Here is a 26,141-nt window from a genome sequence, read left to right as displayed (position 1 = left end):
GAGCCGGCTCGGAGAGGCGCTAATTCAATAAGACCGAGAAATCGGAGTTCAGAAATGCCGGTAAAATCTAATTTTCGGGTTTTAATGCCGTGGCCATCGGCCCCCTCGGCTCCAGAGGACTCCGAAGAGAAAATAGAGCGCATCGACTCCATTTGTTGCGGGAGCCGCAGTTTCTTAATAATATCAGGCGAAGATTTATTTTCCAAGCAGAAAACGACCCACCGGGATACAACCTCTTACTCTGAAATTTCCCGGCTGGCTGCTCTCTCCCGCTTCCCGGCTCCTTATTCCGGGGACTGTTGCGTCTCTCCGCCCCCTCCCTTTTTTTTTTTTTCCTCTTTTTGGCAAAAACCGACTGTAATATTTGCGTGCTGAGTTCACAATTCCCCCACGATGGCAGCAACGCCCAGCTGATTGACTAGTTGTAAACACATTTATTACCCCCCCGCTCCCGGCAGATTTTGTTGTTGTCCGCCTCCCCCCCCCCGCCCATTTTCCAGGGAACGCGTGGCATTTAAGCCCACAGAACTGCAGTGCAATTAATAGGTTTGCGAGTGGCCCCCCGCGCCCGTGCCTCCGGGCCTCTCGGCCTCCGGGCCTCGCTGCCTCCAGTGCGGCGCCGGCGGAGCCCCGAGCGGCGGAGAATCGCCTGGTCCTGCGGGCGGGAGGCTGGAGGCCCGCAGCCCGCGCCCCAGGGCCCCCCGCCGGCAGGAGCGCCCTACCTGTTAGTGAACAGTTGGGACGCCGCGGCTGGCAGATTTAATTAGGGACCTGCTGTTTCCTGGCGGCACAGAGCTCGCTTGGGTAGAGGGAGAGGCATCTAAACCTTTGCTGGCCGAGCTATTTTATTTTTACTACATTTTCTCGGGTTGTAAAAATAATCGCCAGGCGGGTTCTTTCTGAGAGTTTTCTAGCCAGAAGCGCATGCAAGGCCCGGCAGACTCGATAACAGGTTTCTCTTTCAACAGCCAGAGGTGAGACATGAGAATGTGGTCCCGTTGCCCCTCATTCATCTCCATCAGGAGCTGCTTCAGACCGAGGTGGGGGCAGGGGCCACCTTAATTCAGATTTACGACCTGGCCCTGAAGCCCGGGGCGCTGGCTTCTCCTGGGAGGCGCTGAGCCGCCAGCCCCCCTTGGGACAACGTCCTCCCCTCTGGATGGTCGTGTGGGGCAGACGTGTGTTTGTGCCCTGGGGGCTCCGCCGAAGTGCAGCTAACCTCTTCAGGGGCCCTCCGTGCACCGTGGCTGGGGGGCGTCAGGTGGAACTCGGCGCCCCTCTGCAGCGGGTGGGGAATTGGGAGCAACCACCACGGGTGACAGCCAGAATAATCAATACCGCAAGCGTTCTGCTGTGACTCGCTGCAGTGACCTTTGCCCTGCTGGCGAGTGTTTTTGGTCAGGATCCCACACTGGCCGGACTCACGGTCCCCTGGCGATGGATGTATCAGGTGTCTGCGAACACACCACATCCCTGGAGCCGTGCGTTTTGCAAGATGACATTTGCCTTGGTTACATCTGTTCAGGCTTTTAGATCATTCCCAGTAGCTTAAAACGGTGAAGCAACAACCAGAACAGCGACCTGTTTCTGAACATGCCCTGTCAGGCTGCTTGCAGAGTTTCGGCCTTGGTCACAAAGTCGAAATGACAAATCACTGTCACTCGGGTTGGAGTCTTCAACATCCCTGGTCTCTTGGAGGTAAAGATGAGGCTCACCACTTCCGATTTTGGAGAGACGCTGACGGGCACCTGCTTCCTGACCCTGGGCGGCTCCCCGGCCGATCTGTTTACTTGTGCCTGAATGCACCGCCCCCCAGCACCCATATTTACAATCTCACCTCTGCTTTGACGTTTTGACTTGGTCATGGCGTTGTAAAGCAACCATTCCATCTTGGCTACCGGGCGATGTTTGAGGGAGCCGCCGACCCAAGCAGGAGCAGTCTGTTGGCCTAAGGCCCCCACAAGGCGAGGAAAAGACGCCTCCCCTTCAAAATAATGCTCCCAGTTTCCAAACGCGCGACTCCAATATTATAAAAATAACCCAGTTTTCTCGGGAGGCCGCGCTAATGCGGCCTCATTTTTGCGCACTTTGCCAGAGCGCTTTTGTTCTCGCACATCTTTATCCCCCCTTCTCTTTTTAATTCGTTGCAGGTGTTGTTGCTAATGAGTTCTCCTCCCTCTTCCCATGAAAGACGAGCCAGACTCTTGAGTACCTGCATGGGCTGAGCGGAAGTCCCAGAACTTCATAATAAGTTGCCAATGGCTACCAGCCAAGGTCAGCTGGCCCCCATTCGTGCCTGTCCCCACAAAAGCAGAGCCAAATAAGCTTCTCCCCAGTTAACACCTCAGTAGCTTTTTTATGGTCCAGTCCAGCCTCACAGTCGCTGTCACTGGAAGCTCGAGTGAAAAGAAATCTCTTTTATTGGTCTGAGATGCCGAGTGCAGCCCCATAGAGGCACATGTCTGCAGCGAACACGTCCACCTCCTGATTTTATTTTCTCTTTATGACACAGGCCCGAGGGCTGTGCTGCCGGTGGTGTCGGGCACATCACCCAGGAAGGGCCCTTCGAAGAGCTGGACCGACTGGAAGGACACAGATTAGAGGCAATCTGACCCGGCCCCATGCCAGGTCCCCGTGGCCTTCCTCCCTATCCCATTTCCACCCTCTGTCACAATTTGAGAGTCTACCTGACTTGATCAGATTCACCTCCGGGGGAGGCGCAATGCCAAGGTTACGAGGACGCCGAGCCGTGGGCAACTTTCTGACCTGCCCGTCAGCGGTCTGAGAAACGCTGGCTCTGAGTTTTCCGTGTCCGCCTTTTGGAAAGAACGGGCTCCTCGCTGTTCCTTCTCGGCAGCCACACTCGGGTCCCCAGGACACCTGGCCTCTATTGCCCGGCAGATGTGGCATTTCCATGCCGGCGCCGCCGGTCCCGCCTGACCCAGCCGCTGCTTCTCCGGGGCCTCTCTGCGCACTGCACAGCCATGCTGGGCCTGCTGGCTCTCCTCCTGCCCTGCCTCCCACTGGCCTCAGGGGACTATGACATCTGCAAGTCCTGGGTGACCTCGGAGGAGGGCCCCAGCTGGGAGTTCTACGCCTGCCAGCCCAAGGTGATGCGCCTGAAGGACTATGTCAAGGTGAAGGTGGAGCCTTCGGGCATCACGTGCGGAGACCCCCCTGAGAGATTCTGCTCCCACGTAAGTCAGCTTGCTGCTTCTGGGTATGCTGTGGCCAGTGGGAGGGTGGGGCCTGGGACAGACCCCTGGGACGGGTGAGCAGAGTGGGAGGAGCAAGTGCTAGGTTGGCCATCCTGCATTTTGGACCGGGACCAGGTTTCTGCCCCGCCTTGGAAATGTGCCAAAGCCAAGGCCACCCTGAGGACTCTGGGGTCAGGTGACATTATTCTCCGAGTGGGGAAATTTAGGCAGCGGACCATCGAATCTTGTTCTCTTGCGAAGACCACAGTTGTTGAAGTTCCAGCCTCGCAGATAAGCCCCGCCTCCCTTGTAGGAAGTCAGCATTCTGGGCGAGTGAGCCAGGTGCCGTTCACAACACTACGCTCTGCCCTCCTCCTGCTCTTCCCTTCTGCCCGACGGCCTCCTGTCCCGGCCCATCCAGCCCAGCACACAGTTTCGCCAGGCCCTGCAGGGTACGCCAGGCACCGAGCTGGCACCTGGCGGGGGGAGGCGTGATGGACGTGCAGAGGGTCTGCGCCAGGGAGGCAGGAGGAGTCAGACCAGGATGGGCAGTGTGTCTGGGCCCCTCCGGCGGCATCCCTGTCTGCCGCGGAGCAGTCCAGTTCGCAAGCCCTGGTAACAGCAGCAGCCGCAGCAGGGGCCACTTCTGCACGCTCCAGGAGTCTGTGGGCGGAGCCTACACCCCTCATTCTCCAAACGTCCCCTCCGTTCAGCCAGGGTGGTTCTGTAGAAGCTGTCGGGTGTGGCTCTGCATCGGCAACATCCCTGGGCCACTGTGCCACCTTCTGTACAATGGGCACCCTGACAGCACACACTCCTAGGTCATGGTAAGGAGGACGCGAACTAATTTATAATGTGAAATGCTTGGAATAGGGTCTGACACCAAGCAGGTGTCCCCAGACGGCAGCCGTTGCCATTCTCATCACACAGGTGGAGACACTGAGGCTCAGAGTCACCCACCAGGAACTGGTGACACTGCGAGTCGGATGTCCAGCCCCTGAGTCACTGGGCCGACTGCCTGTCTAGAGGGGCCTTCCCCACCGGGCCCTGCTCTGCAGGCCCAGTGCCTGGCAGGGGACCAGGCAGGAGCTTACAGGAGGGGCTCAGTGTCGTCCTTGGGGTGTCTGATGCCTCCATGTCCCTGGGGGAGCCGCCTGGTCTCTGGTTTGTAGCTGGGCTGAGCCAGTGTCCCTACCAGGCTCCTGAGGAGGCCTCAGTCCCAGGGGACACATTGGTCCCATCCCAGAGCAGTCGGCCCAGGTGGTTATTGGCTGAAATGAGGAGAGAGGGTGGGAGGGAGCGCAGGCCGGGAGCTGGGGGCTAGAGTTCGTGGGGATCACAGCACTGAGGTCCCCAGAGCTTCACTGGCTCAGGGACAGGCAAGGAGGCTGGTCCCTTAAGGTCAGGAGCAGGGCCAGGGGGAGCCCAGCTCTGAGCCTGCACCTCAGGCTGGCTGCCCACCCAGCTCACGTGAGGGCTTCAGCACACACTCCCTGGGCAGAGGCAACCTCTGCCTCTCGTGTTAGAGTCTTGACAATATTGCTTCTGTTAAATATTAATCGTTGCCTTAATGTGCTGGGGGAGCGGTGGGGGCGGGGCAGCTAAATCATAAATCGCTGGGCCAGCTTCTGATCAAGGACTGGAGGTGTGGAGATGACCATCAGAGGCAAGTCCAAAGGCCTATCCTGGCCAAAGCTGGCTTGGATGCCCTTGGCCCTGGACCTCCACCCTCACCCAGAGAACCTGTTGCAGCTGCCAGGGTGGGTAGTCACCCCACAGTCCAGCCTGAGCCCAGAGCTTGGGAAGAGGCTTTTGACTCTGCCTGCTTTTCCCGGGGAAGTCAGACAGGCAAAGAGGGTGGCAGGGGAAGAAGAGGAGGTCTCTGATGCCTCCCCGGCAGGGGGGCCCTCAGCGTCTGCTGGACACCAGTCGGCTGGACTCGAATGTCCCATTGTGGCCGATGGTCACACGCAAGTCACGAGTGTGGGCCGCTGCCTCGTCAGGTGGAAGGCAGCCTTTCTTGGGAGGTGGGCCGGCTTCCGGCTTCTGCAGGAAGGAAGGGGTCCCGTCCAGGTGGACTCACCCCCACCCCCCCACACCGCTGCTGGTTGCAGTTTCTCCTGAGCAGATTCTGTTTGTGTCTCATTACTGGTCTCCAGGATGGTCTGAGGCAGGACTGTTCTAATCCCAGTTTAGGGATTAGAAGGTGTTGCCTGAATCCGGCCAAGGTCACCCGGTTTAGAAGGCAGCCTGGGAGCTTACCCACAAAGCAGCTGGGTCCCCCCTGTCCTGGCTTCAGCATCTTCCTCCGTCATTATGTGGGGGAAGGGTGCAGCCCGGGCGTGTGTGTCCTGGGTACATAGTGCCGGCACATAGTAGGTGCTCAATGTGTGGCAGCTGTCATTTGCTTCTTTTTGTAGTCATCATGGCCTTGATGGTGTCCCTGCTTTTTCTTCTTTGCCTCCCTTCTGCCTGGAGGATGCCACGCCCTGTATCTCCAGGCTCAGGACTGCAGCTCAAACTCCTCCAGCTGCAGCCAGTGTCCTTAACTGACCACCAGGGGGCGCCCTAATGGTAGCTGGGTGGCCCACTGCCCCCTAACCTGGCCATCCCTGGTGGGGTCCCTATTCCCAGGCAACCCTTCTGCAGCAGGTTCTGGGCTGTCCCAACATCCCACCAACTAGAGCAGGAGCTCCAGAGCACCCTGAGAGTGCAGAGGGGCCAAGGGGCGGCTGCCCCTTCTGGGGTTCGGGGTGTGGACCCTGTCTTGCCCCAGGCTTGTGTCCTTCAGCAAAGCCACCTGAGAACTGAATTGTAAATTCCAGCCTGGTGAGGAAGGGGCAGGGGAAGGAAGACTAAGATAAATGAATAAATAAAAACCGATTGGCTCTAAATGCACAATGAGAATTAATAGGGATGAGCTGTCAACCCAGAGTTCTCGGGCAAGGGCGAGAGCTCAGCAGGGCTGCAGGAGAAGGGAGGCGCCCGCCACCCCCTGATTTGCAGGGCCCACCTCGGGTGCCGGTCAGCATGAGGAACAGCCCCACAGTGCTCCAAAAGAGAGGGGACCACCGTCCTAAAAGGGGGGAACCCTTTCCTCATGTCTCTGAGGCAAAAGCTAATAACCCTTGAGCTTCAAGAGAGAGCTGGTGAGGAAGGAGGGAGGGAGGGAGGGAAAGACAGACAGACAGAGGGAGAGAGAGATGCTGGTACCAGCTGCAGACCAGGCAGGCGGTGTTCAAAGTGATCCCACAGCTACCAACCTGCAACCCCAAGTGTGGTCCCTGGCGCAGAGCCTCCCCTTGTTGGAAATGCAGAGTGCCAGGTCCCTCCCTGGACCTGTCCCCACTCTGCGTTCTGGCCCCAAAGCCACCGTGGAGAGCAGGGGGACGGCCCTGGCAGCCTCTCCCCTCTCCTGGTCCCACCTCTCTGGTCGGCAGACCTGAGGTCGACCTCATGCCGGGTGCAGTAGGCAAGGAAACGTGAGAAGACTGCTGCAGAGCCAGGTCAGCAGTAAGAGGGACACAGCAGATAGGAGGGACAAAGGTGGGGCCCTTCGTCCCACCCCACGACAGCCCTCGGGACGTCCCCCCTCCTCGCCCACGCCCAGGCAGTCCCCCTTCACCTACGGTGCCTTCCTTTGCTTTCTTCCCAAGGCCTTCCCGCTCCCCTGGGTTACCCAGCTCAGTTTGGGAGGTTCGGGTGCGGCTCCACCTCCTCCAGACGGCGTTCGTTCCCTGACTGCCTGGCCCAGGTGGGTTAGAACGCCCCCATCCGGGCACATTCCTGTCATTGTTCTCACTGATGTGGCCTGATGGTCAGTGCTCAGGCCCCCAGGCTGGACAGGTGGAGGTGGGCATCCCGTGCTGCGTGACCTCTGGCATGAGGCTTAACCTTCCAGAGCCTTCTCTCCTTAAACTGGGGCTATTGCTGAAATACACCCAGGGGACGGCCCTGAGTTCTGTGCCTGGCACCAGGGGGATGCCCATTCTTTCTAGTTCTCGTATTCCTGACGGCTGCCCTGTTTGGCCTGCCAGCGCCTCAAGGGCGGGGCTGTCTCGTTGGTCTTTGCCTCCCTCCCTCCTGGCTCAGCCACGGCTCAGAAAGCGTCTGCGGAGTGAATGGGCGGCGGGAAGAAGGGCAGTGAGGTCCGGGAAGGCCTTGCAACTCTGGGAGATCGGAGCTGAGCCCTGCAGGGAGCGCCGGGGCTCCGACCAGCCTCCACGAGGCTGAAGCCGCTGCTCTGTCCCCCGAGCGTCCCTGTTCTGGGGCAGTCGTGATCAGATGACACCAGGAGGCTGGCACAGCTCTGTCCTTAAGCAGGAAGCGTCTTTGGAACCTGAGCTTCCCCCAACCCTTCATTACAGCCGCTCAGTTTCTTGAAACGCCTGAGGCAGAGCCCAGCTGAGGACAAGAATAGTTCCATGCGTGACATCTTGTTGCACAGTGAGGTGACAGGACGGGGTGGCTCTGCCCACGAGGTCTGGGGCACGGGAGCGAACCCCTGCCCCTGGCTTTTCTGAAGAGAGCGGGTTTGGGTCCAGAGCCTCACGGAGGGGAGGGCGCAGTAGGACTGGAGCTCGAGGGGGGGGAGGAGAGAGGGAAAGGGCCTGGGGGAGACGTCTTTCCAAAGAGTCAGAGGCTGCGAGGTTCTGGAACTTTCCAGTAGACATAGTCCCACCTTCCCCAGGCTCATCTTCCTCTTCTGTGTCTACGCTCCCCAGCCCTGGTTTTTCAGTTCATCTTTATTTTTCTCCACATGCGATGAGGGGGGATGGGGCACGGACAGACAGGCAGGCTGCCCCGGCCCCCGTGGGGGATGAGAACTCAGGATGTGGGAAGGGGCAGAAGCGGCTCGTGCTTCTCCCGCCTCTCGGGGTTGTGGCTCTGAGACGCGGTTTTCTTACCTGAAAAGGGGGGTCACGCCAGACACACTTCGAGGGAAACTCGTGCCAGTGAGAGGAGCAGGCGTGTGAAAGGTCTCGGCGAGGTGCCTGGCAGCAAATGACGTTCCGAAACGTGGAAGCTTTTCTTTATCCTAGAATGTAGCTTGAGAGACAAAAGGAGTAAAAGCAGGAAACACAGACTGAAGCTAAGCCCGTCGGCCAGGTGTGGAAGGGGAGGGGGGAGAGTTGGTGGGCCCTGGCAGCTCCGGGGGCTGGGCACTGGGGTGGTCCAGGGTGGCCTGTGGCCTTGAAGGGCTGGAAGGATTCAGAGGAGTGGAAGCAATGGCATGAGCACAGACACGGAGGAAGGGTGTCCAGGTGACTTGCGGGGGGATCGTGTAGGTGACCGGGACAAGCCACTCCACCTACTCTGTTCCTCAAAGCCACAGGGGTGGGATGTTATGGTGCCATTTGATGGATGGATAGAGTGAGGCTTCCCAGTGCCCCCTAAATGGCTCGGCCTCTCTCTGTCCGGCTTGAAGCCAATCTCTAGGGTCTGGGGGAAGGCCAAGGGGGTGGCTGAAGGGAAGGAGCAGGGGACAGTGGGCAGGGGACAGTGGGCAGGCAGAGGCCTGGGGGCCCACAGGGCATGGAGGGTCCCGAGGCTGGACAGGGCTTGGCCACCTCAGAGGACCAGCCCCGGGACCCAGCCGTCGCCACCCCAGGAACGGCCCGGGCTGCAGAGCTGCGTCCCCATCACACGGCCCACCCCCCGGGCTCCTCCGCGTCGGGCCTGGCCCAGCCCAGGTGGCCCGCACAGGTGCCGGGCTTCTTCCCGGGGGCCCAGAAAGCGGGAAACAGCAGATGAGGCAGGACCCGGTTCTGTTCAGCTTTGGTTTATGGGTTCCGATTTGTTTTTCCTCCGCATCAGATTTGCTGAAATATATGAAAATGAGGTTCTAATTCCCCGAGCTCAGGCTGACTACTGGCAGGGGGCGGGGGCGGGGCAGCTTGTTAGAGCAGAGCCAGCGCTGGCTGGGAGCCTGGCTGTTCTCAGCCCGGCGGAGTCTCCCACTGCCGGGACGCCAGGCCAAGCCCCCAGCCTCAGTGTCCCCGACGGTGTGATGATGCTGGTTTTGGCCAGATGAACCAGTTTACTGACCGGGTAGCTGATTGCCAGATACACCCTGGGGTGGGGGAAGTGTAGGCTGGGGTTTAGCCCTGCTCGCAGACCGACAGGAGAGGAGACGCCAGGCACAGAGCGGTGTTCTGGTGTGAAACCCATCCCCGGTGCAGGGTTCAAGTTCAAATTCCTTTACCATAGTATTCTCATAATGAACATCAAAACAAAGGCAAAGCCACATGCTACACAATATAATGCAACTTCTCAAAGAATCTGAATTATCTGCGCATGTTGACTGCTGCCACCCCCACGTGGTGTCACGTCGGGTTCCCGCGTCCGGCACGATGATCTGGGGTACGGTTGGGGCGGCCACCCCCGGTTTGGTTAGCGCCTGGCACCACGCGCAATTCAAACATGTTTTCTGTGACGAAGGCATTTTAAAAGGTGTTCTTTAATTTTTAAATGGAAGTGAAATTTACGTCACATGAAATTAACCCCTAAAAAATTTTATTGCTGTAAAAACCAAATATATAACATAAAATTTGCCTCTGTATTCACTTGTAAGTGGACAGTGTCCTACGTGCATTTAGCACGTTCACGATGCAGTGTAACCTCTGTCTGCTCCAGAACGTCTCCGCCCCTGGGCAGGACGGCCGGTCCCCACTGGCAGTCACTCCCCAGGGCTCCCTCCTCCCGTCCAGGGGTTTGCCCGTTCCAGATGCTTCACCCACAATGTGGGGCTTTGGGGTCTGGCCGCTTTTACTTGGCCCATTGCTCCCACGGTTCCTCCGTGCGGTAGCTGCAGTCAGCACCCACTCCTTTTCATGGCCGAGTGGTATTCCACCGCATCATGTACAGCAGTTTGCTCATCCCTTCATCTGCCGAAGGACACCGGGTTGTTTGAGCCTTTTGGCTGTCGTGAACCAAATTGTTACGGACATTTGTGTACGAGTTTTTTTATGCACCTATGTCTTCCTTTCTCTTGGGTAGATGCCTAGGAGTGAAGTTGCTGGGTCAGAAGGTAATTTTTATGTTTCAGTTTCTGAGGAGCTGCCAAAGCTGTTCTGCAGTGGCCGTACCTTGTCTGTCCCCATCAGCCCCACCCAAGGTTCCAGTTCCCCACATTCTTGCCAACATTTGTTATTTTCCAGTTTTGTTTTTTATTCTGGTCGACCCAGTGGGTGTGAAGCGGCATCTCACCGTGGCTTTGATTTGCATTTCCCAAATGGCTGGTGATGCTGGGCATCGTCTGTTTACTGGCCATTTGATGTGTCTTTATAGAAATGTCTCTTCAAGTCCTTTGCCCACTTTTTCACTGGGCTGTTTGTCTCTTTGTGGTTGAGTTGACCACGTTCCTTACACGTTCTGGGCGCTAGGCCCTCGCCAGCTGTGACGTGAAACCCTTCCCCCACTCAGCCTTTCACTCCCTCCGTTGAGTCTGTTGACGGACAAAGAATTTTTTAGTCAGGTCCAATTCATCTGTTTCTTCGTTTTGTGTCTTATCTGGGAAACCACTGCAAAGTCCAAGGTTATTAATGTCTGTTCTTCTGTCTTCTTCTACAACCTGTGTAGTTTTAGCTCCTCTGGTGAGGTTTTGGCCCATTTTTAGTTAATCTCTGTACAGTGTGAGATAACACGCTGGATTTCGTTCTCCCGCACGTGGGCTTCCGGTTCTCCCGCCAGCGTTTGTTGGAGACACTGCCGCCTTCCCCGAATGCTCCCGGTCCCCTTCCGGAGAACTGGTCGACTGTAGCTGTAAGTGCGTCCTGGCCTCTCACATCACTGTGCCGAGGCGCTGAGCGTGGTGTCCACGTGGCCTCCCAGAAACCCTGCGCAGCAGGGACTCTGTTTCCGTCTCATTGTCCCCATTTCACAGATGCAGGGACCTAGATTCCAACACCGAGTGGCAGAGCCTGGGCTCTCAGCCTGGCACAGAGGCAGGGGAGGGGTGCCAGGGCTCCCCCCGCCACCCTGGGAGCCCCGGCAGAGTCCGGGGGCAGCAAGATGGCTTTGCCTGGGGCAGCCTGACCTGTTTTTCTGGGGAAAGTGGGGAAAATGCACCCGACGAGGGCCAACACCAGACCTAAAGGTAGAGGTGGAGGGATCCGCAGGGAGGGGCGGGGGCGTGGCCTGTCTCTCTGGGACCAGGCGGTCCGCCCCCCCAACGCGGGGTCCCCAAGGGTCTGGCTGCCTCTCAGCCTGGGCCAGAGGCATGGGAAAGAGGGGAGGAAGGAAAGGGAGCGGGGGAGCCAGGTGTCACCGCAAGATGGAGAACTGTTCCATCGCAGGGTGCTGGAGGCAGTGGCCTCACCCTTGGCTGCACAGTGGAGTCTCCCAGGGAGCCGTCATCTGCTGGCTGCCGGGGCCGAGACCTGTCCCCGAGGGGCTGGTGTGGTTGGCAGCAGAAGGACAGGGGACCATATTCTGTGGCGTCCTCCTCTCCTGTGCTTCTTGAAGGCCCCAAGCCCGGGTGGTGGCTGCGTCCTCTGGAGCGGAGAAGGCAGGGCTGGGCTGCGGGGACCGGACTCTGCCAGGCCCTGTCCCACACGGGGGTCCTCAGAGGGCTGCACAGGGGAGTCCCAGAGTCCCTGGCACTCCCCACCCAGGCTCATGGCCTCCGGGGGGCGCCTGGGTGTTGGGATTTGTTACAGTCCCCTGGCCGCCCGCAGTCTCCCCGGGACTGCGCTGGGCCCCTTCCAGCCTTAAGCATGCTGCTGATGTTTCCATTCAAAGTCCTGAGGGGGAGAGTTTGCTCTCAGAACCTTTCCTGGTGTCTGAGCTGCAGGCACCCCGTCCTTGCTCTGGCCCTCTGGGGACTGGGGGTGCCGGCTCCCCCTTGCCCTCTGTGCCCAGTTCTTCACCTTTCTTCCTGGGAGGTGCTGGCGGCCAGCCTCAGGGCCTTCCTGCCTGCCCTGCTACATGTCAAGACTGCTCCACCAGGCCCCTCCCGGCCTTGTCTCCTGCGCCCCCACCAGGCTCCTGGCCTAGGCTAATGCATTAACCCTTCTCTCCCTGTAGCCTTTTGCATGTCTGATCTGGCCCCTTTGCTTGGCCACTCTACGTGGGGAGCCCTCCTCACAGCCTGGTCCATCGGCCTCCACCTGTGCACATCCAGCCCACCATGCTTGCAAGCCTGTCCTGAAATTTCACCACCCCCAGGAAGCCTTCCAGGCTTGCTGTCCTTGCCATTCACAGCACCAAGCATGAGTGACTGCTCTGGTGGTCACAGAAATGTGGTCAACAGCCACCCCCATAAGGGGTCAGAGGGCCCAGGTTCCCAGGTGCGTGCCTGGCCCCTGGGGGCCTCTGTCCCTCACCTATAAAGTGGGGATGATGGCTGACATTTTGGCCCAGGAAACTTTCCTTGGGTCACTGTACTGGGCTCCCCAACCTGCCCGGGCACCTGAGTCACCCCGGAGGGTTTTTCTTGTTTGTTTCACTGGATGGTTGGCTTGCTTGCCATCTGGAGCAGAGGTTCTGGCCTCGGGGCCAGGCATATTCTCACACCCCTCCCCTTCCCTGGGGCTGTGAGGGGCAGCCAGGCCCGATCCCTGCTTCCCCAGGGCTGATTCGTACACAGAGGACAGGCAGAAATAGTTGATGATTGACTGTGTGAATGAACGTAGGATGAATGAATGAATGTATGAATGAAGATGTTCTAGTTCAGCAGCACCACTCCCACCCTCACCAAGGGCTTCATCCACAGAGTGAGGCACCTGTCCAGGTGTGCCCAGGTGTGGGCAGGGCAGGGACTTCTTACTCGTCCTCTGCTCCCCAGGGGAGAGGGAAATGGCTTCAGTAGTAAAATAATCCATTAGAATCACGTGTGTGGTTTGCAGACACAAAAGTCCACTGCACTGTCTCTTGGCCAGGGACTGACCGTGCCGCAAGAGGCGGCTTGGGGAGTGGGCTCCTTCTGGAGCACGTGGGAGCCCCGGGCACCCCTGCCCTCGTGGGCTCAGCAAGTGAGTCACCTCCCTGCACCTCCCTGACCTCAGGCGGGAGATGAGGACTGTGCCTTACCTCGCGGAGGGTGGCCGTGAGCAGAGACAATGAAATTTCACGTGGAAGATGGCCCCTCGAAGACTGGCGCGATACAGTTCTCAGCGTGGATGCTTCGGGAAGAAAAAGGAGAGAGGGGGGAGGCGTGAGAGGGTGGGAGAGGCAGGCGGAGCCAGGGCCGGTTGGGTCTGGACTCCATGCTGAGGGGGCTGGCTCTGGGACTCAGCAGGGCGGCTGCAAACCCCCGGGTGGCTTATGAAGGACAGCTGGTGGCCGGTGAGGGCGAGAGGCAGAAAGAGGCAGAGAGGGTCAGGCCTGCACCTCACTCCCCAGTGGGGGGACTCCCCTTGCAGGGTGTCCCCCCACCAGCCCCGGGCCTCTTTCAGGCCCCAGCCAGGCCCCATTGTTCTGCTTCTCAGTAAGAGGGCCAAGGGCACCTCTCAGGAGAGCGGAGGGGGCTCTGCAAAGGCCCCAGGGACCTGGGGACAAGCAGCCGCCCTCCTGGAGCGGAGCCTCCAGCCAGACCGGAGGAGGGGCCCTGGCCGCCCTGCCCCCAGCCCGCCCCCTCCGCAGCGTTCGGAGCCTCTGCGCGGCTCTTTTCTGCTCCGTGATAAAATATTTATGTCAGCAGGCAGGCCCTCTCTGGGAAGGCTGCCTGCGTCCAGCGTATGCGCCGCACGAGCTTCTAAAGAGCAGGACGTTCTTCCTACTCTCTAAGCATTTTCTGAGTCCTGAATCAATAATGCACTTGGCGGGGCTGCTCTTCCTCTGTGCCCGCCCCCCACCCCCACTCTCCTCTCCTTTTGTCTCTCTCCCTTTCCTTTGGTTCCTCTTTCTTTCTTTCATCTTTCCATCTCTCCTAATTTAGTTTTATTTACTGAAAAAACAATTAAATGGAAGCGTTGAGCTGTTCAGATGGGGAGGCTCGGGGGTGGGGAGGGAGGACCCCCCCTTGCCCGCAGGCTCCTGGGACAGCTGGTTGTGCTGTGCCGGAGGCGCCAGGAGGAGGGGCAGCAGGACCCGCCCTCTGGCCCTGGTAGGGAAGCTCTGGAGCTCATGGCCCGGGGAGGAGGGCTTGGGCCAACCCAGCCTCCTGCTCTCCTTTTGCTAATCAATTAGCAAATGTTTACAGCATAACCAGAGAAAACAGGACTAACGTGTAAAAGAAAGGGGGCAGGCCTAGAGCTAAGAAAATATGTGGAATGTGAAATAAAATATATTGCCAAACTTTCTAGGGAGTGAGCAGTTCAGTTTGGCCAATCTGGTTTTTTGTGGTAATGAGTTCCCCGACACCAGGGGTATGCAAATGGAGAGGGAGCCGTTCCTTCGAGACACATTCCCACACGTGTTTGGTCTGCTCAGCTGGAGTGTGAAAGTCACCTGTGGGGGGAGGGCACAGGGGTCAGCCAGGATAGAACTTTCCACCCCAGACATTCCTTAAAAATTGGCTGTTATGCCCAGGACAAAAAAGAATGCATTCTTTTTATTTTTTACTTTTTTAAGGAGTAAAATTTAATTTCCTGGAGAGAGTAACCCCTGTCTAGCCAGAGCCTTGGCAAGACCCCAGCCTGCCCCCTCCAGCTGTTCCCCCTGCCCTCTGACCTGGGCTTCCCCTGGGACTCTCCCCTGGACAGCTTGGGGCTCCCTACCCCAGCAGGAAGGCCCTGGGAAAGGCTCTGTGGGGGAGCCAGAGCTGGGGGAGCAGAGGGTCCCTGCCCGGCTGCTGGGACAGCCTCTCGGCCAGCTGCTTCCAGCTCCCCTTAGTAACTGCACAGCCCTCCTGGGTGATGCCAGTCCAGTCACCTGCTGTTCTGGAGTCCAGGCTTAGACAGAAGGTTCTAGAAGGAGGTCTCCCTTTCCCCCCAAACAACTTGGGGAACCGGGGTGGATCGGAGAGCTGCCCTGGGCAATGAGATGCAGTTCCTTCCATGAGAGCCAGGCCTGTGGACCCTTGGCAGACCTCTGCCCTGCAGGCGTCCACGGGGTCAGGCTCAGCCTGCGGGTGGGTTGGGGGCCATCGCCGAGGCTTTGGAGGCTCTCGGCCAGGGAGGGCAAGTGCCAGGGAGGCCCCGACCCCGGCTCTGAGCCCCTCCACGCCTGCGTAACGGCTGGACTGGGAAGACACAGCTCCCCGGGCAGCTGCAGCTCCCGCCCTGAAACACCACGCAGGTCGGTTTCCGCGGGTCCCCAGGCAGGGGGCTGTGACCTTGCCGATGTGGCTCCAGAGGGAAGGACAGAGAAGCCTGTGGGCGGGGACGCAGTTAGAGGCAGCGAGCAAGAATCAATGAAACCCGAGAGGCGGGGAGGGGGTGGGGAGAAAGAGAAGGGGGAGGAGAGAGTCAGAGACAGAGCCGGTCAAGGCATCTAGAATTAGAATCTGCTCCCAGCAGAATCTCCGTTTCCGCTTTGTTAATAATTTATCCCCACTGCAACTTTTCTTACCAATAAATAGGAAATCGTTTGTCAGGGAGAATTCCCCTGGCACCGCTCTCTCCCCGAAGTGGGGGAGGTAGGGTTGTCTCCGTTTTCTTCCCCCACAGGGACCTGGGGACCCAGGCTCTGAGATGTGGGGAGGTCACTGCCAGAACTGTCATTCCATGAATGGGGCAGCTGAGGGCGGAGAGGGCAAAGCCCTGCCCGGGGTCCCACCGGGGCTTAGGGGCCATCTCCCGAATCCTAACCCCAGGCCCTCATGGGTCAGGGTACTTATTACAGATTCAGGCCCCAGAACTCCAGAGGCAAGCTGCAGGGGGAGGGTGGGCCCAGTCCTGTCCTCCTGCTCCTGCCCTTGTTCCTGCTGTCCCCGCATCCCAGTGACGGGAGATGGCCGTTCTCCCTGTCCCTCCCCTCTGTGCCGTCCCCCGGGCTCTCCCTGGCAGCCCCTCCACCACCTCCCACCAGCAATGGGCAGAGCTGAGGAGGAGTGACAGACAGGTTCAGAGAAACCTGTCAGCTGCTGAACTGCTGCTCCCTGGGCCTGCCCACACGCCTCAATGGCAGCCCGTCTCGGGAGCGGGGCCCAGGGTGGGGCGGCAGCATCCCTTCCCTTTTGGGTGAAGGGCACTGTTTCCCAACTTGTCTCCAAGCCCGACTGCCTGGCTCCTTGTCCCACCCCTGAGTGTCTCACCCCTGCCACCAAGGAGGAGCAGCGTGACCTTGAACACTTCTCCACCTCTCCTGGCCTGTAGGCTGTGAACAGCCGGACCTCGGTCTGCAGGCAACCCCATGCGCTGTGTAACTCGGCCAGGGCCTTGCCTTTGCTGACACCATGGGCCGGCAGTGGTCATGATACTGCCTCTCTGCCTCTGCCACATATGGGCCAGGCCACGTGGACGCCGGCCACGTGGCATCTAGTGTCATTCTCAGCCCCGTGGGGTCAGGGTTCTCAGCCTTCCCAGGATATCGTTGAACGGACAGAACTTTCTGGGGCTAGTGTCTGGGGAGTGCCAGAGCCTGGGGGGCGGCGAGGAAGGAGGTGGAGGAGGCCGCTGGCCTCCAGGTGCTTCCCCTCCCTGCAGCTGCGGAGCTGGTGTGGCCAGTGAGTGGCTGTGCCAGTTCTCTCCCTGCTCACGGGCTGCAAACTGCTGCTGCCTTGGCCCCCAAACCTGCCCCGTCGGGGCCCAGCAGCTGCATGATTCTGTCCTGACTCAGGCTTGCGAAGGCACTTGTTCTTCTTTCTCAGACTTTGTCCCAGTTCTGGTGACAGCCCCTCCTCCGGCGCCTTGGTCAGGGGCCGGGAGGCCCACGCAGCCAGACTCCCAGGGGCGCGGTTACCTCCGCGCCTGCCGACAGCGACCTCCCCACTCAATTACGCTTTCACCAGCAGCTTGTCTGCGGTGTTTACAACCTGGCCTCTGACTCCCACCGCACCCTTCGCACAGAAAACAACATAAAAGCAAGAACATTTAAGAGACCGTCGCGAGGTTTGAAACGCATGGCAGGAAATGGCTTCTCCATAGAGCTGTGCCTCTGAGTGTCTGGAGGCAGCAGAGCCGCAGGTATAAGGGACGCAGTCTCCCCAAGGTCCCCTGGGCTGGGTGCCCCGGAGTCTGGAGGAAGCGCGGAGGGGCCGGCAGATGCTTGCTTCTGGTCTGTGCACCGGAGATGAGGCAGGGAGGTCCTGGGCGTCGCTGGGGGAAGGTGTGAGGAAGGCGAGGGGCCCACCCAGCCCAGCCGGGCTCAAGGCCGCCACTCAGTAGACGTCGGGGTGGTCACTTTCGTCCCAGCCAGCAGTAGTCCCAAGGGTGACATTCCGGCCTTTCCATTAGGGAGCCTCAGCTGTGCAGGCAATGCTGCTGTTAAATAATCATCGCTGCCAACAGGGGACATTTTCTAGGTGTTTCATACACAGCATCTCACAAGATAGTGGATGAGAAAATACAGACTCAGAGAGGTAAAGCAGCTTTCTCCTGGTCACACAGCTTCAAGGGGAAGAGCTGAGACAGAATCCAGGGCCTTCTGATCCAAAAGCCCATTTCTTTAACTGCTCCAGGCTCCAGAAAAGGGGTCCCCAGCTGGGGACAGAGGGCTCCACGAATCCCCCTGAATTTGCTTGGAAAATGCGGCCCATTCCATTTTTCTGGAGAAAGCTCCGAGGCTTTTCATCAGGGGTATGATGTTTATATATTTTTTGGTGATATTCATGAAATGTCTCAAGAAACAGTTACCGCTTTTGATAATATCAAAGGTCGGCTTTGGTGTGTCTGAAAGGTTGCAGTGGCCTCAGCCAGTCCCAGCATTGTCCCTGGCAGAGGCCACTGGCGTGGGCTGTTTGTTTCATTATGAAATCCGATCCCACAGACACAAGAAGGCGGCAGAGGCTGACCCCTCAGCCTGGCAGCTGTCAGGTGGAGGTGGGGTGGGGGTACACCCGCTTGCTGTCCCGGGCTGCCTCCCGGAGCCCCCCCCAGCACAGCCCTGCCAGAACCTTTAGTGGGAGCCACGCCCCACACTCCTAAAGGGTTAAAGAAACCCTGCAATCTTGGGGCAGGAGGGTGGTGGAAGGAAGAAAAGGAGAGGTCTGTTGGCAACGGCTGGGGATTTATTTATTGTACTCGCTCTGCAGCCGGCGTGGGCTGTAAATACACAGGCTGATTCATTAGTTTCTGACCATCTGCTTCCCGGAGTGGGGACGGGAGCAGGGGGCCAGCGGGCCCTGCAGGTTAGGGCAGCCAGCCAGGCTGGAGCCCCTGTCCCCTGGCAGAACTGGCAGTGTCAGTCTTCTTGGTGACAGACAGGCTGGTGAGGCTGGAGTCTGTGAGGGATCCGATGTCCCCCAGTGGAGACCACCTGGAGGTGGGGCAGGGTGAGGGAAGGTAGGACAGGGGGACAAAGACAGACTGGGGGGGAAGATGAGGTGGGGGTGACTCGCAGCACTTAGTGGTTGACAGAAATAATATCAACAATCAATTAGATATATTAACATTAACCTATTTGTTATTATATTAGTAACTAATTAATATGATGACAATAACAACTAAAATTTAGTGAGCAGTCACTGAGGTCCAGGCCGCATATGGAGACTTCACGACCCTGTCCCAGATAAGCACCCACACAGCTCCCTGGTGGGTGATGAGGGAATTGACTTTAAAGACCGAGTCAAGCAAGGAGGGCTTCCTGGAGGAGGGAGCACAGGCTCAGAGGCAAGAGGGGACGAGGCGGCTGGGGAAACGGTGCAACCCTCAGTACTGTGCTGACGAGTTTTCCAGGCACCTGGTGATGGTGTGCTGAGAAACCAGGCTCATGGAGGAGGCCCCGGAGAGCACTTCCCGGGAAATTGCCCAAAACTCACAGTTGCGGCCCACCCCCCGCCACTCCTCCACTCCAGCCCCCTGTGGCTCACTGGGATGAGGCCTGCCTCAGTTTGCTAGGGCCTCGGGCTTAGTTAACCAACAGATTCTTTTTCTCAGGTTCTGGAGGCTTCAAGTCCAAGGTCAAGGTTTAATGGACCCTTGAAGACCAAGGCAGGGTTAGCTGCCTCTGAGGTCTGTCCTCTGGGCTCGGTAATGACCAAGGAGCGCCCTCTTGCACCTTTTCGAGTGGTCTTTCCTGTGCACCCCCCCCCCGTATCTCTCCAGGTGCCCAAATTTCTCCTTCTTGCAGGGGCACCAGTCAGGCTGGGTCAGGGCCCATGCTAAGGACCTTTTCACTTCACCCCCTTCTTTAGGGGCCCATCTCCAAATACAGTCGCACGGTGAGGTGCTGGGGTTAGGGCTTCACCACGTGAATGGAGGCGGGGGACCAGGTTAGCCCCTAACCATGCGTCAGGGGCAGTAGAAGGGGGTGGCCTGGGCCTGAGCGAAGGGGATGGTTTCTGGCTTGAGGGGACAGGGCGTGTGCTGACCGGGCGTGTGCTGACCGGGCTGGGAACCGTGCCCTCCCGCCCCCCTGATGTCTAGGCGTGAACTCTGGGGCAGCTGCTCCCTGCTCCTGGCCCTGAGTGATACAACCAGAGCCCATTCTGCCTCTGGGTTCGGGGTGCCCCCTCCCCACCACAGGGCGGCCCAGCGACTGGGGAGGGGGCCGTCCATCACCAGCAGACCTGCCTCCCTGGCCCCGGTAGGAAGCCTCGCCTCTGCAGCCCACCGAGCCACCCTGTAGGGCCTCTCACCTGCCCCCCCTATTCAGGGGGGTGGCAGCTCAGGGTCCCCAGCTTAACCCCAAGGCAGCTCAGACCTCCTGCAGCTGAATCAGGTCCCTCTGCCTGCCGTGCTGTGTGTGAGGTTGCCAGCATTTTGGGACGTCCCTGAGGTTGTCCAGGACAGGAGCAGGCTCAGAAACCAGCACGGGCCTCAGTTTCCCCCAGTGTTCAATGGGGGTTGGACTCAGTAGCAAGCCCCTTCAACCTCGAGCCCTCTGTGGTCCCTGGAATCACAGGCCAGGCTGGGGGGGGGGGTGAGCAGTGGCTGCATGTGGGTGGGGGGCCAAGGTCAGAGCTATTTTGGTCAAGGAGGCCTTTGTGGAACCGGCCTCAGTCAACCCCAGGGCCAGCCTGCCCACCACACGGCCCGGGGACATGTCCGCCCCTAGAGGGATCAAAGCCTGCATCCTAGGGCTGTGGCAGGACAGACGTGTGCTGCCCAGCCCCTCAGGAGGCGGGAGGCGGCGCCCCACTGCCCCCAGGAGCTGAATGGCTCATTGGAGAGTGAGCAGCTTTAACTCGGATCCAAGCCAGTTGTCATGGAGCAAACGGGAGACCTGAAATATTCATCAAAAAAGCCGCGAGTGGTCTGGGAGCTGTGCAGTTCTTAGTGACGGGTTTATTTTTTAATTAATAGACTGTAGCTTTTAGAGCAGTTTTCTGAGTGGAGACAGTTGAGCAGGGAGCCCAGAGAGCTTGCTGCCCCCACACAGCCTGCCCCTTACACCGCCCGCCGTTCGCCGGTGCGTGTGCTCCAGCTGGCGGACCAGCACCGACACCGAAGTGGCCTGGTGAACTCACGCCCCCAGTTCACAGTGGGGTTTGCTCTGGGGGTGCCAGTCACGCACCCACCACGAGTGTCATGCAGGGCTGTCCCCCCGCCCTGAAACGCCCCCAGGGCCACCAGCTGCCGTGTCAGTGACATTTTCAGGCCTCCATGTAGGTTACACGGTGGGCTGGACCTGGGGAAAGGGTTTGAGCTGCCATGGAGGGGAGGCACCACAAGTCCCCGGGGCCTCCCAGAGGGGGAGTAGTAAGCCGGTGGGGCTGTGTCCTGCACTGCTCGCCGGCCTCCCCCAGGGGCCTGCCGGGCCAAAGACCTAGACACAACAGGCCACACGAATGCAGCCCCTTGAGAAGAAGCCATCAGCATCCTGTCAGTGTGCCCAGGTCACGCAGGGGGCAGACTCATAGGCTGCGCCAGGGACAGGTGACTCTCAGGCTTGCTCTGACAGGCCAAGGTGCAGCGGTGTGGCTCCCAGCTCATCTCATTGGGGGGCTTTGGGCGGGGCCACCACTCCCTGAGGCCAGGTTCCCCCACCAGAGCGGTTCTGTGTGGAGGTGAGTGAGTGAGCCGGGGAACAACTGTGCCCGCGCCGCACGCCTGCTCCGCAGACACTAGCAGTGAGTGTAGATGCTCGAAGAGTCAGGAGTGCGGGAGTTTTCGAGGCAGACAGAGAGCAGGAGGGCTAACTGCAAGGGCTCACAGGCCCGGACCAGTGGGGCTCTGGGGACAGTGGGCTCAGGCGGGCTAAGTGCCAGGAGGTCAGGACCCGCGGCCCCAGGCGTCAGGGTCAATGTGCTGAAGAGTTAGACCTGCATCCTCCAGGCAGTGGGCGTCGGGGGCACCTGGGAGCAGGCGACTGACCCCGTCTCCCTTGGTCGTCCGTATGTAGGGCAGGGTCAGCTGTGTGGTCTCCTGGGCAGCCAGAATGTGGCATGCCTTCACGCGTCTGGGGGAGTGGGTACAAATCACCGGCCCGGGAGACGCTTCGCTGTGGCCCCTGGCCGGGCACGCGGCGGGCTGGGCTGTGCAGACAGCAGGCGCCCAGCCTTGCCTCCCCCCAAACCCCGCAGGAGAACCCCTACCTGTGCAGCAACGAGTGTGACGCCTCCAACCCGGACCTGGCCCACCCACCCCGGCTCATGTTCGACCGCGAGGACGAGGGGCTGGCCACCTACTGGCAGAGCGTCACCTGGAGCCGCTACCCGAGCCCGCTGGAGGCCAACATCACCCTCTCGTGGAACAAGAGCGTGGAGCTGACGGACGACGTGGTGGTGACCTTCGAGTACGGCCGGCCCACCGTCATGGTGCTGGAGAAGTCCCTGGACAACGGGCGCACGTGGCAGCCCTACCAGTTCTACGCGGAGGACTGCACGGAGGCCTTCGGCATGGCCGCCCGCCGCGCCCGCGACCTGCCGGCCTCCGGCGCGCACCGCGTGCTCTGCACCGAGGAGTACTCTCGCTGGACCGGCTCCAAGAAGGAGAAGCACCTGCGCTTCGAGGTGCGGGACCGCTTCGCCATCTTCGCCGGCCCCGACCTGCGCAACATGGGCAACCTGTACGCGCGGCTGGAGAGCGCCAAGGGCCTCAAGGACTTCTTCACCCTCACCGACCTGCGCCTGCGGCTGCTGCGCCCGGCGCTTGGGGGCACCTACGTGCAGCGGGAGAACCTCTACAAGTACTTCTACGCCATCTCCAACATCGAGGTCATCGGCAGGTAAGGCCGGCTGCGGGGTGCCGGGAGGATGCCCCGTGTGGCCCGGGTCTCTCCCTGGGGGGAGGCGGGCGGTGGAGGATGAGCGTCCGAGAGCCCGGCTGCTGCAGCCCACGGACCCGGGAGGTCTGGGGAGACTGAGGGGAGCTGGGCAGTGTGGGCAGTGCTTGGGCGAAAGCCCAGTGCTTGGGAGGGGCTCTATTGCTGTCCCCCGATTCAGTGACTGGGCGCTTGTGTCCCCAGACCACCCTTCGGCTCTGTGATTCGCTAGAATGACCCACCAAGCCTAGCACAGCTGGGACAGTCAGTCAGCTCATGACAAGGAAAAGATACAGAGGGGAACCAGAAATGGCCAGGGGCGCGGGGCCGGTGCCCGGGATGCCGTGCGAGGTCCCAGCCGTGTCCTCCCAGTGCAGACAGCGGGGGGGCTCCCCCAGCGATGGTGCGTGACAACGTGTGTGGACTGGTGCCCCCTGGGAAGCCCGCTGTGCCTGGCGTCCAGGGTTGTAACTGGGACTCGACCACACAGGCCTGGCTGACTCCCCTGCTTGACCCAGGTCGCCGGTCCCCTGGCCCAGAGGTCAAGCTGGTACCATGCGGCCCAGGGCCCCCACCGGAAATCACATGATTGGCATGAACTGTCTGGCTCGGCCCAGGGCCCAGGTAAACAAGCACCCTCATCAGGCAGATGATCCCAATGGCTCAGCTGGGAGCCAGTCAAGGGCCAAACTTTTCTTAAAAAGAGGAAGTGGAGAGCCCAGGCTTGCTGGGTTAGCCCTTCCCTCGCGGCTTTGGACAAGACTGTTTTGAGGGCTCTCTGCAGGGAGGTAAAAGCAGCCTTTGATCCCCAGACCTGTTCAGATTCTCGGGCCCTGCGCCAGACCTGCGGCAGGCGTGAACCCAGGGGTGGGCCCGGCAGTCTGTGTGCTCACGAGCCCCCAGTGGTCCTGGTGCCCACCCAAGTCTCAGAAGCCCTGCTGTGATGGTCGGGGGCAGGGACCCCGGGGCCAGACAGCCTGGGCCGGATCCCGGCTCTGCTCTCCCCGGGCTGGGAGGACAAGGACCGCTCTGTGCCTCAGTTTCCCCACCTGTAGAATGGGGATAATGATCCTGCTTCTCTCCTTGGATTGTGCTGAGAGTTAAAACAGTTAAAGTTGACCCGAACAATTATGTGCCGGGCACGTAACATGTACTGATTTTTTAAAATTCTACCTGTTGGATAAACTAAAGAGAGGTCAAAGCAACGGCGTCGGAGAGCTGGGGCAGGCGGAGGAAGGCTCGGGTTGAGACTCAAGGCCACCGGGGCGACGCGGGCAGGAGCGCAGCGTGGGCAGAGCCACTCGGGAGCCCAGCAGGGGCGCCCACAGCAGGCTCTGATGACCTCTGGGTGTGAGGTCTGAGGGTGGACAGGCCACTTGCTGCGTGGCGCACCTCGATCATCCCGTTTCTGTAAAACGCATGGTGCACCTGTGTGCATCTGTTGTGCATCTTGAATAGACACGGCGAAGCAGTCTGTGGACCCGGGCCCAGGAAGGCCTCGCAGAGACGGGGAAAGCTGGACGCGTGTGCGCTGCACGATCTCTGTGCTCGCTTCGCCCCTGTGGACCGCGGTTGGGCGGGGCTGCGTGGCGCCTTTGGTTGCAGCCATGTTTGCGTTTTATTTCACTCAGACTCTGCGTGTGGGCTCCAGGTGGGCCGAGGCAAAGGTAAGCAGTTCGTGTAGCAGGGTCAGGTTCAAGGCCAGCCGGTGAGCGCGAGACAGGTGCACATGCAGGGGCCTGTGGTTCTGACACCTGGACTTCTAATCCCCCCTACTCAGGGCAGGGTATTTTAAATCAAGAATGTTCTGGAAGTCTGATATGGGGCCAGCGCTGTGGACACCGGGGGTCAAGTTTCGGCTCCTGTGCCAGTTTCTCGCGTGTGTGTCCTCCAGGGTTTGGGTGTCTGGTCATCTCAGCAACTTCTGCCTGCCCTCGGGCGCAGTGGTGGTGCAGGTCGAAGACCCTCCCTCTGCCCAGCCATCCAGCCAGGCTTAGCGGACCCCACGCCTGTGGGAGCTTCAGCCCCTTGTCTGACTTGCTTTGGGGCAAGAGTCTGATCAAGGGGCACCTGCCACTTCATTAGGTGGCGCAGGCAAGGTCCTGAGGTCGAGCAGGCTGCAGGGTCCGGGATGGATGGTGACAGTCTGGGCTGGTAGTGCCCTCAAACCTCCCATAGTGAAGGTGGTCTCATGGGGGGGACTTGCCACCATGGGACAGAGCGCACCGAGGAAGGGCTGGAGGGGCAAGAAGGAGTCTCGGTTCTTCGGTGTCATCCAAATTAAAAGCACCCGCTGGTGCCAGGGTACCTGGGGGCTGTGCACCGGGTTCCAGCCCCCTGTACTGTCTTGTGCCTCAGTTTCCCACCTGTAACACGAGGATCAGAGCCCCCTGGAGCCTGTGTCTCCCTGGCAAGGTGGCAGGGCGGTCCCTGCCCAGCAGCTCTCAGGTCCCCCTGGCTCCCAGCCTCTGCGGGTGGCGGCAGCAGCCGTGGTGGTGGCAGAAGTATGGCAATTAATTCACAGATAAGAGTAAGTACTGTACAGGCGGCTGGTTGGCAGGCCAGCCGCAGCTTGGCTATCGATTAATCAGGTCTGGTTAGAAGGTTGGGGAAGGGCTGTGACTGCCTCTGTTTTCCTTTCAAATTTCTCATGGGAGAGCCCAGCTGAGCCCGGGAGCCTGGCAGGCCCAGAGGGACAGGACAGGTTGTCAGAAGTGGGCATGGGGCCCATCCTGAGTGGGTACTGGGGACCCCCAGGGTTCTTGGGTTCTGGGCTCCTTCAGAATTTTATGACCCAGAGAGACAGGTGCCTCCCAGGTGGCCTGGTCACAGCGGCAGCTGGTATTCATTGAGCATTTGCTATAGGGCCACTTCCTATTGAGCAGATTAAATCAATAGTCAATTGCTTCCCCCTCACCCCATGGCTGTTGGTTGGATCCCTGAGCCCTCAAGTAGAGGATACAGCATTGAGCAAGCTGGACCTGATCTCCACCCTGTGCAGCTTTCCCCATCGGGCAGTACACCCCTCCCACCCATGTTTTCAGATGAGCAGGCGAGGTCAGGGGATGTCAGGTGAGCACACAGCTGAACTCAACACCAGGCAGCCAAGACCCCACCCAGCATGTCCGAGCTCCAGGTCATCTCTGTGTGGGACCATGTCACCCGCCTCCCTCCTGAGGGCCAAGGTCTTTGATACTGTGGCTATTCCCAGCTCTGTCAGTTATTTCCAACTTCAAGGGGGACCCAGCTGGCAGGGCAGGTAGGAGACACAGGGCAGAAGCCCTGGGCCCGTGGGGCAGGGGCCAGAGCAGCGGGAGACGCCTGGAGGATGAAGAAGGAGAACTAGTCATGGGTGAGAAGAGGGGCCGCGGAGCTGTGACCCCACAGCGCGGGGCGGTGGACAGCCTCCAGCCCCTTGAGGCCACTGCCCCCACGGGCTTCCACCGGACTGGGCCGCATCGGCACGGAGGAGCTCCAGTAGGACCTCGCCAGCTTGTGGTGAAGTGATGTATTATAAAAGCATGTCCAGCATCATGTTCCTCTGGTGAGGTGTCTGGAGAGGTGAGGGACAGTGGCATGGGGTCACGGCTGCCTGGGAAGGAGGGCATGATCACACCGGCCCCCAGACACTGCCGCTGAAAAGGAAGCGGGAAGCATGCTTTTTTGGATCAGTGGGGGTTGCTCGCCCAAAAGGCCAGAGGGGCCTGGAAGACAACATATGTGGGTACCATGGACCAGGAGAGGCAATAGGGAAGG

At 59.7% G+C, this 26,141-nt stretch overlaps 1 protein-coding gene across 12 annotated transcripts in view; it reads left to right on the top strand.

The window, feature by feature from the left end:
* Positions 1-26,141, top strand: part of NTNG2 (netrin G2) — a 53,225-nt gene that overhangs the window by 1,963 nt on the left and 25,121 nt on the right. For 5 of the 12 annotated variants that reach the window (XM_037158571.2, XM_037158570.2, XM_037158560.2 and 2 more), the window contains 3 exons: positions 2,151-2,274; positions 2,513-3,197; positions 21,706-22,349. In XM_037158571.2, coding sequence (XP_037014466.2) covers positions 2,985-3,197; positions 21,706-22,349 — 857 coding nt within the window. In that variant the 5' untranslated portion in view covers positions 2,151-2,274; positions 2,513-2,984. The other 7 variants (XM_037158567.2, XM_037158566.2, XM_037158565.2 and 4 more) reach the window with 6 other exon arrangements.

The sequence above is a fragment of the Artibeus jamaicensis genome, unplaced genomic scaffold (assembly GCF_021234435.1).
Source record: "Artibeus jamaicensis isolate MK-2021 breed Jamaican fruit bat unplaced genomic scaffold, CSHL_Jam_final contig_471, whole genome shotgun sequence".
Lineage (NCBI taxonomy): Eukaryota > Metazoa > Chordata > Mammalia > Chiroptera > Phyllostomidae > Artibeus > Artibeus jamaicensis.
This window is presented reverse-complemented; position numbering and strand designations above follow the sequence as displayed.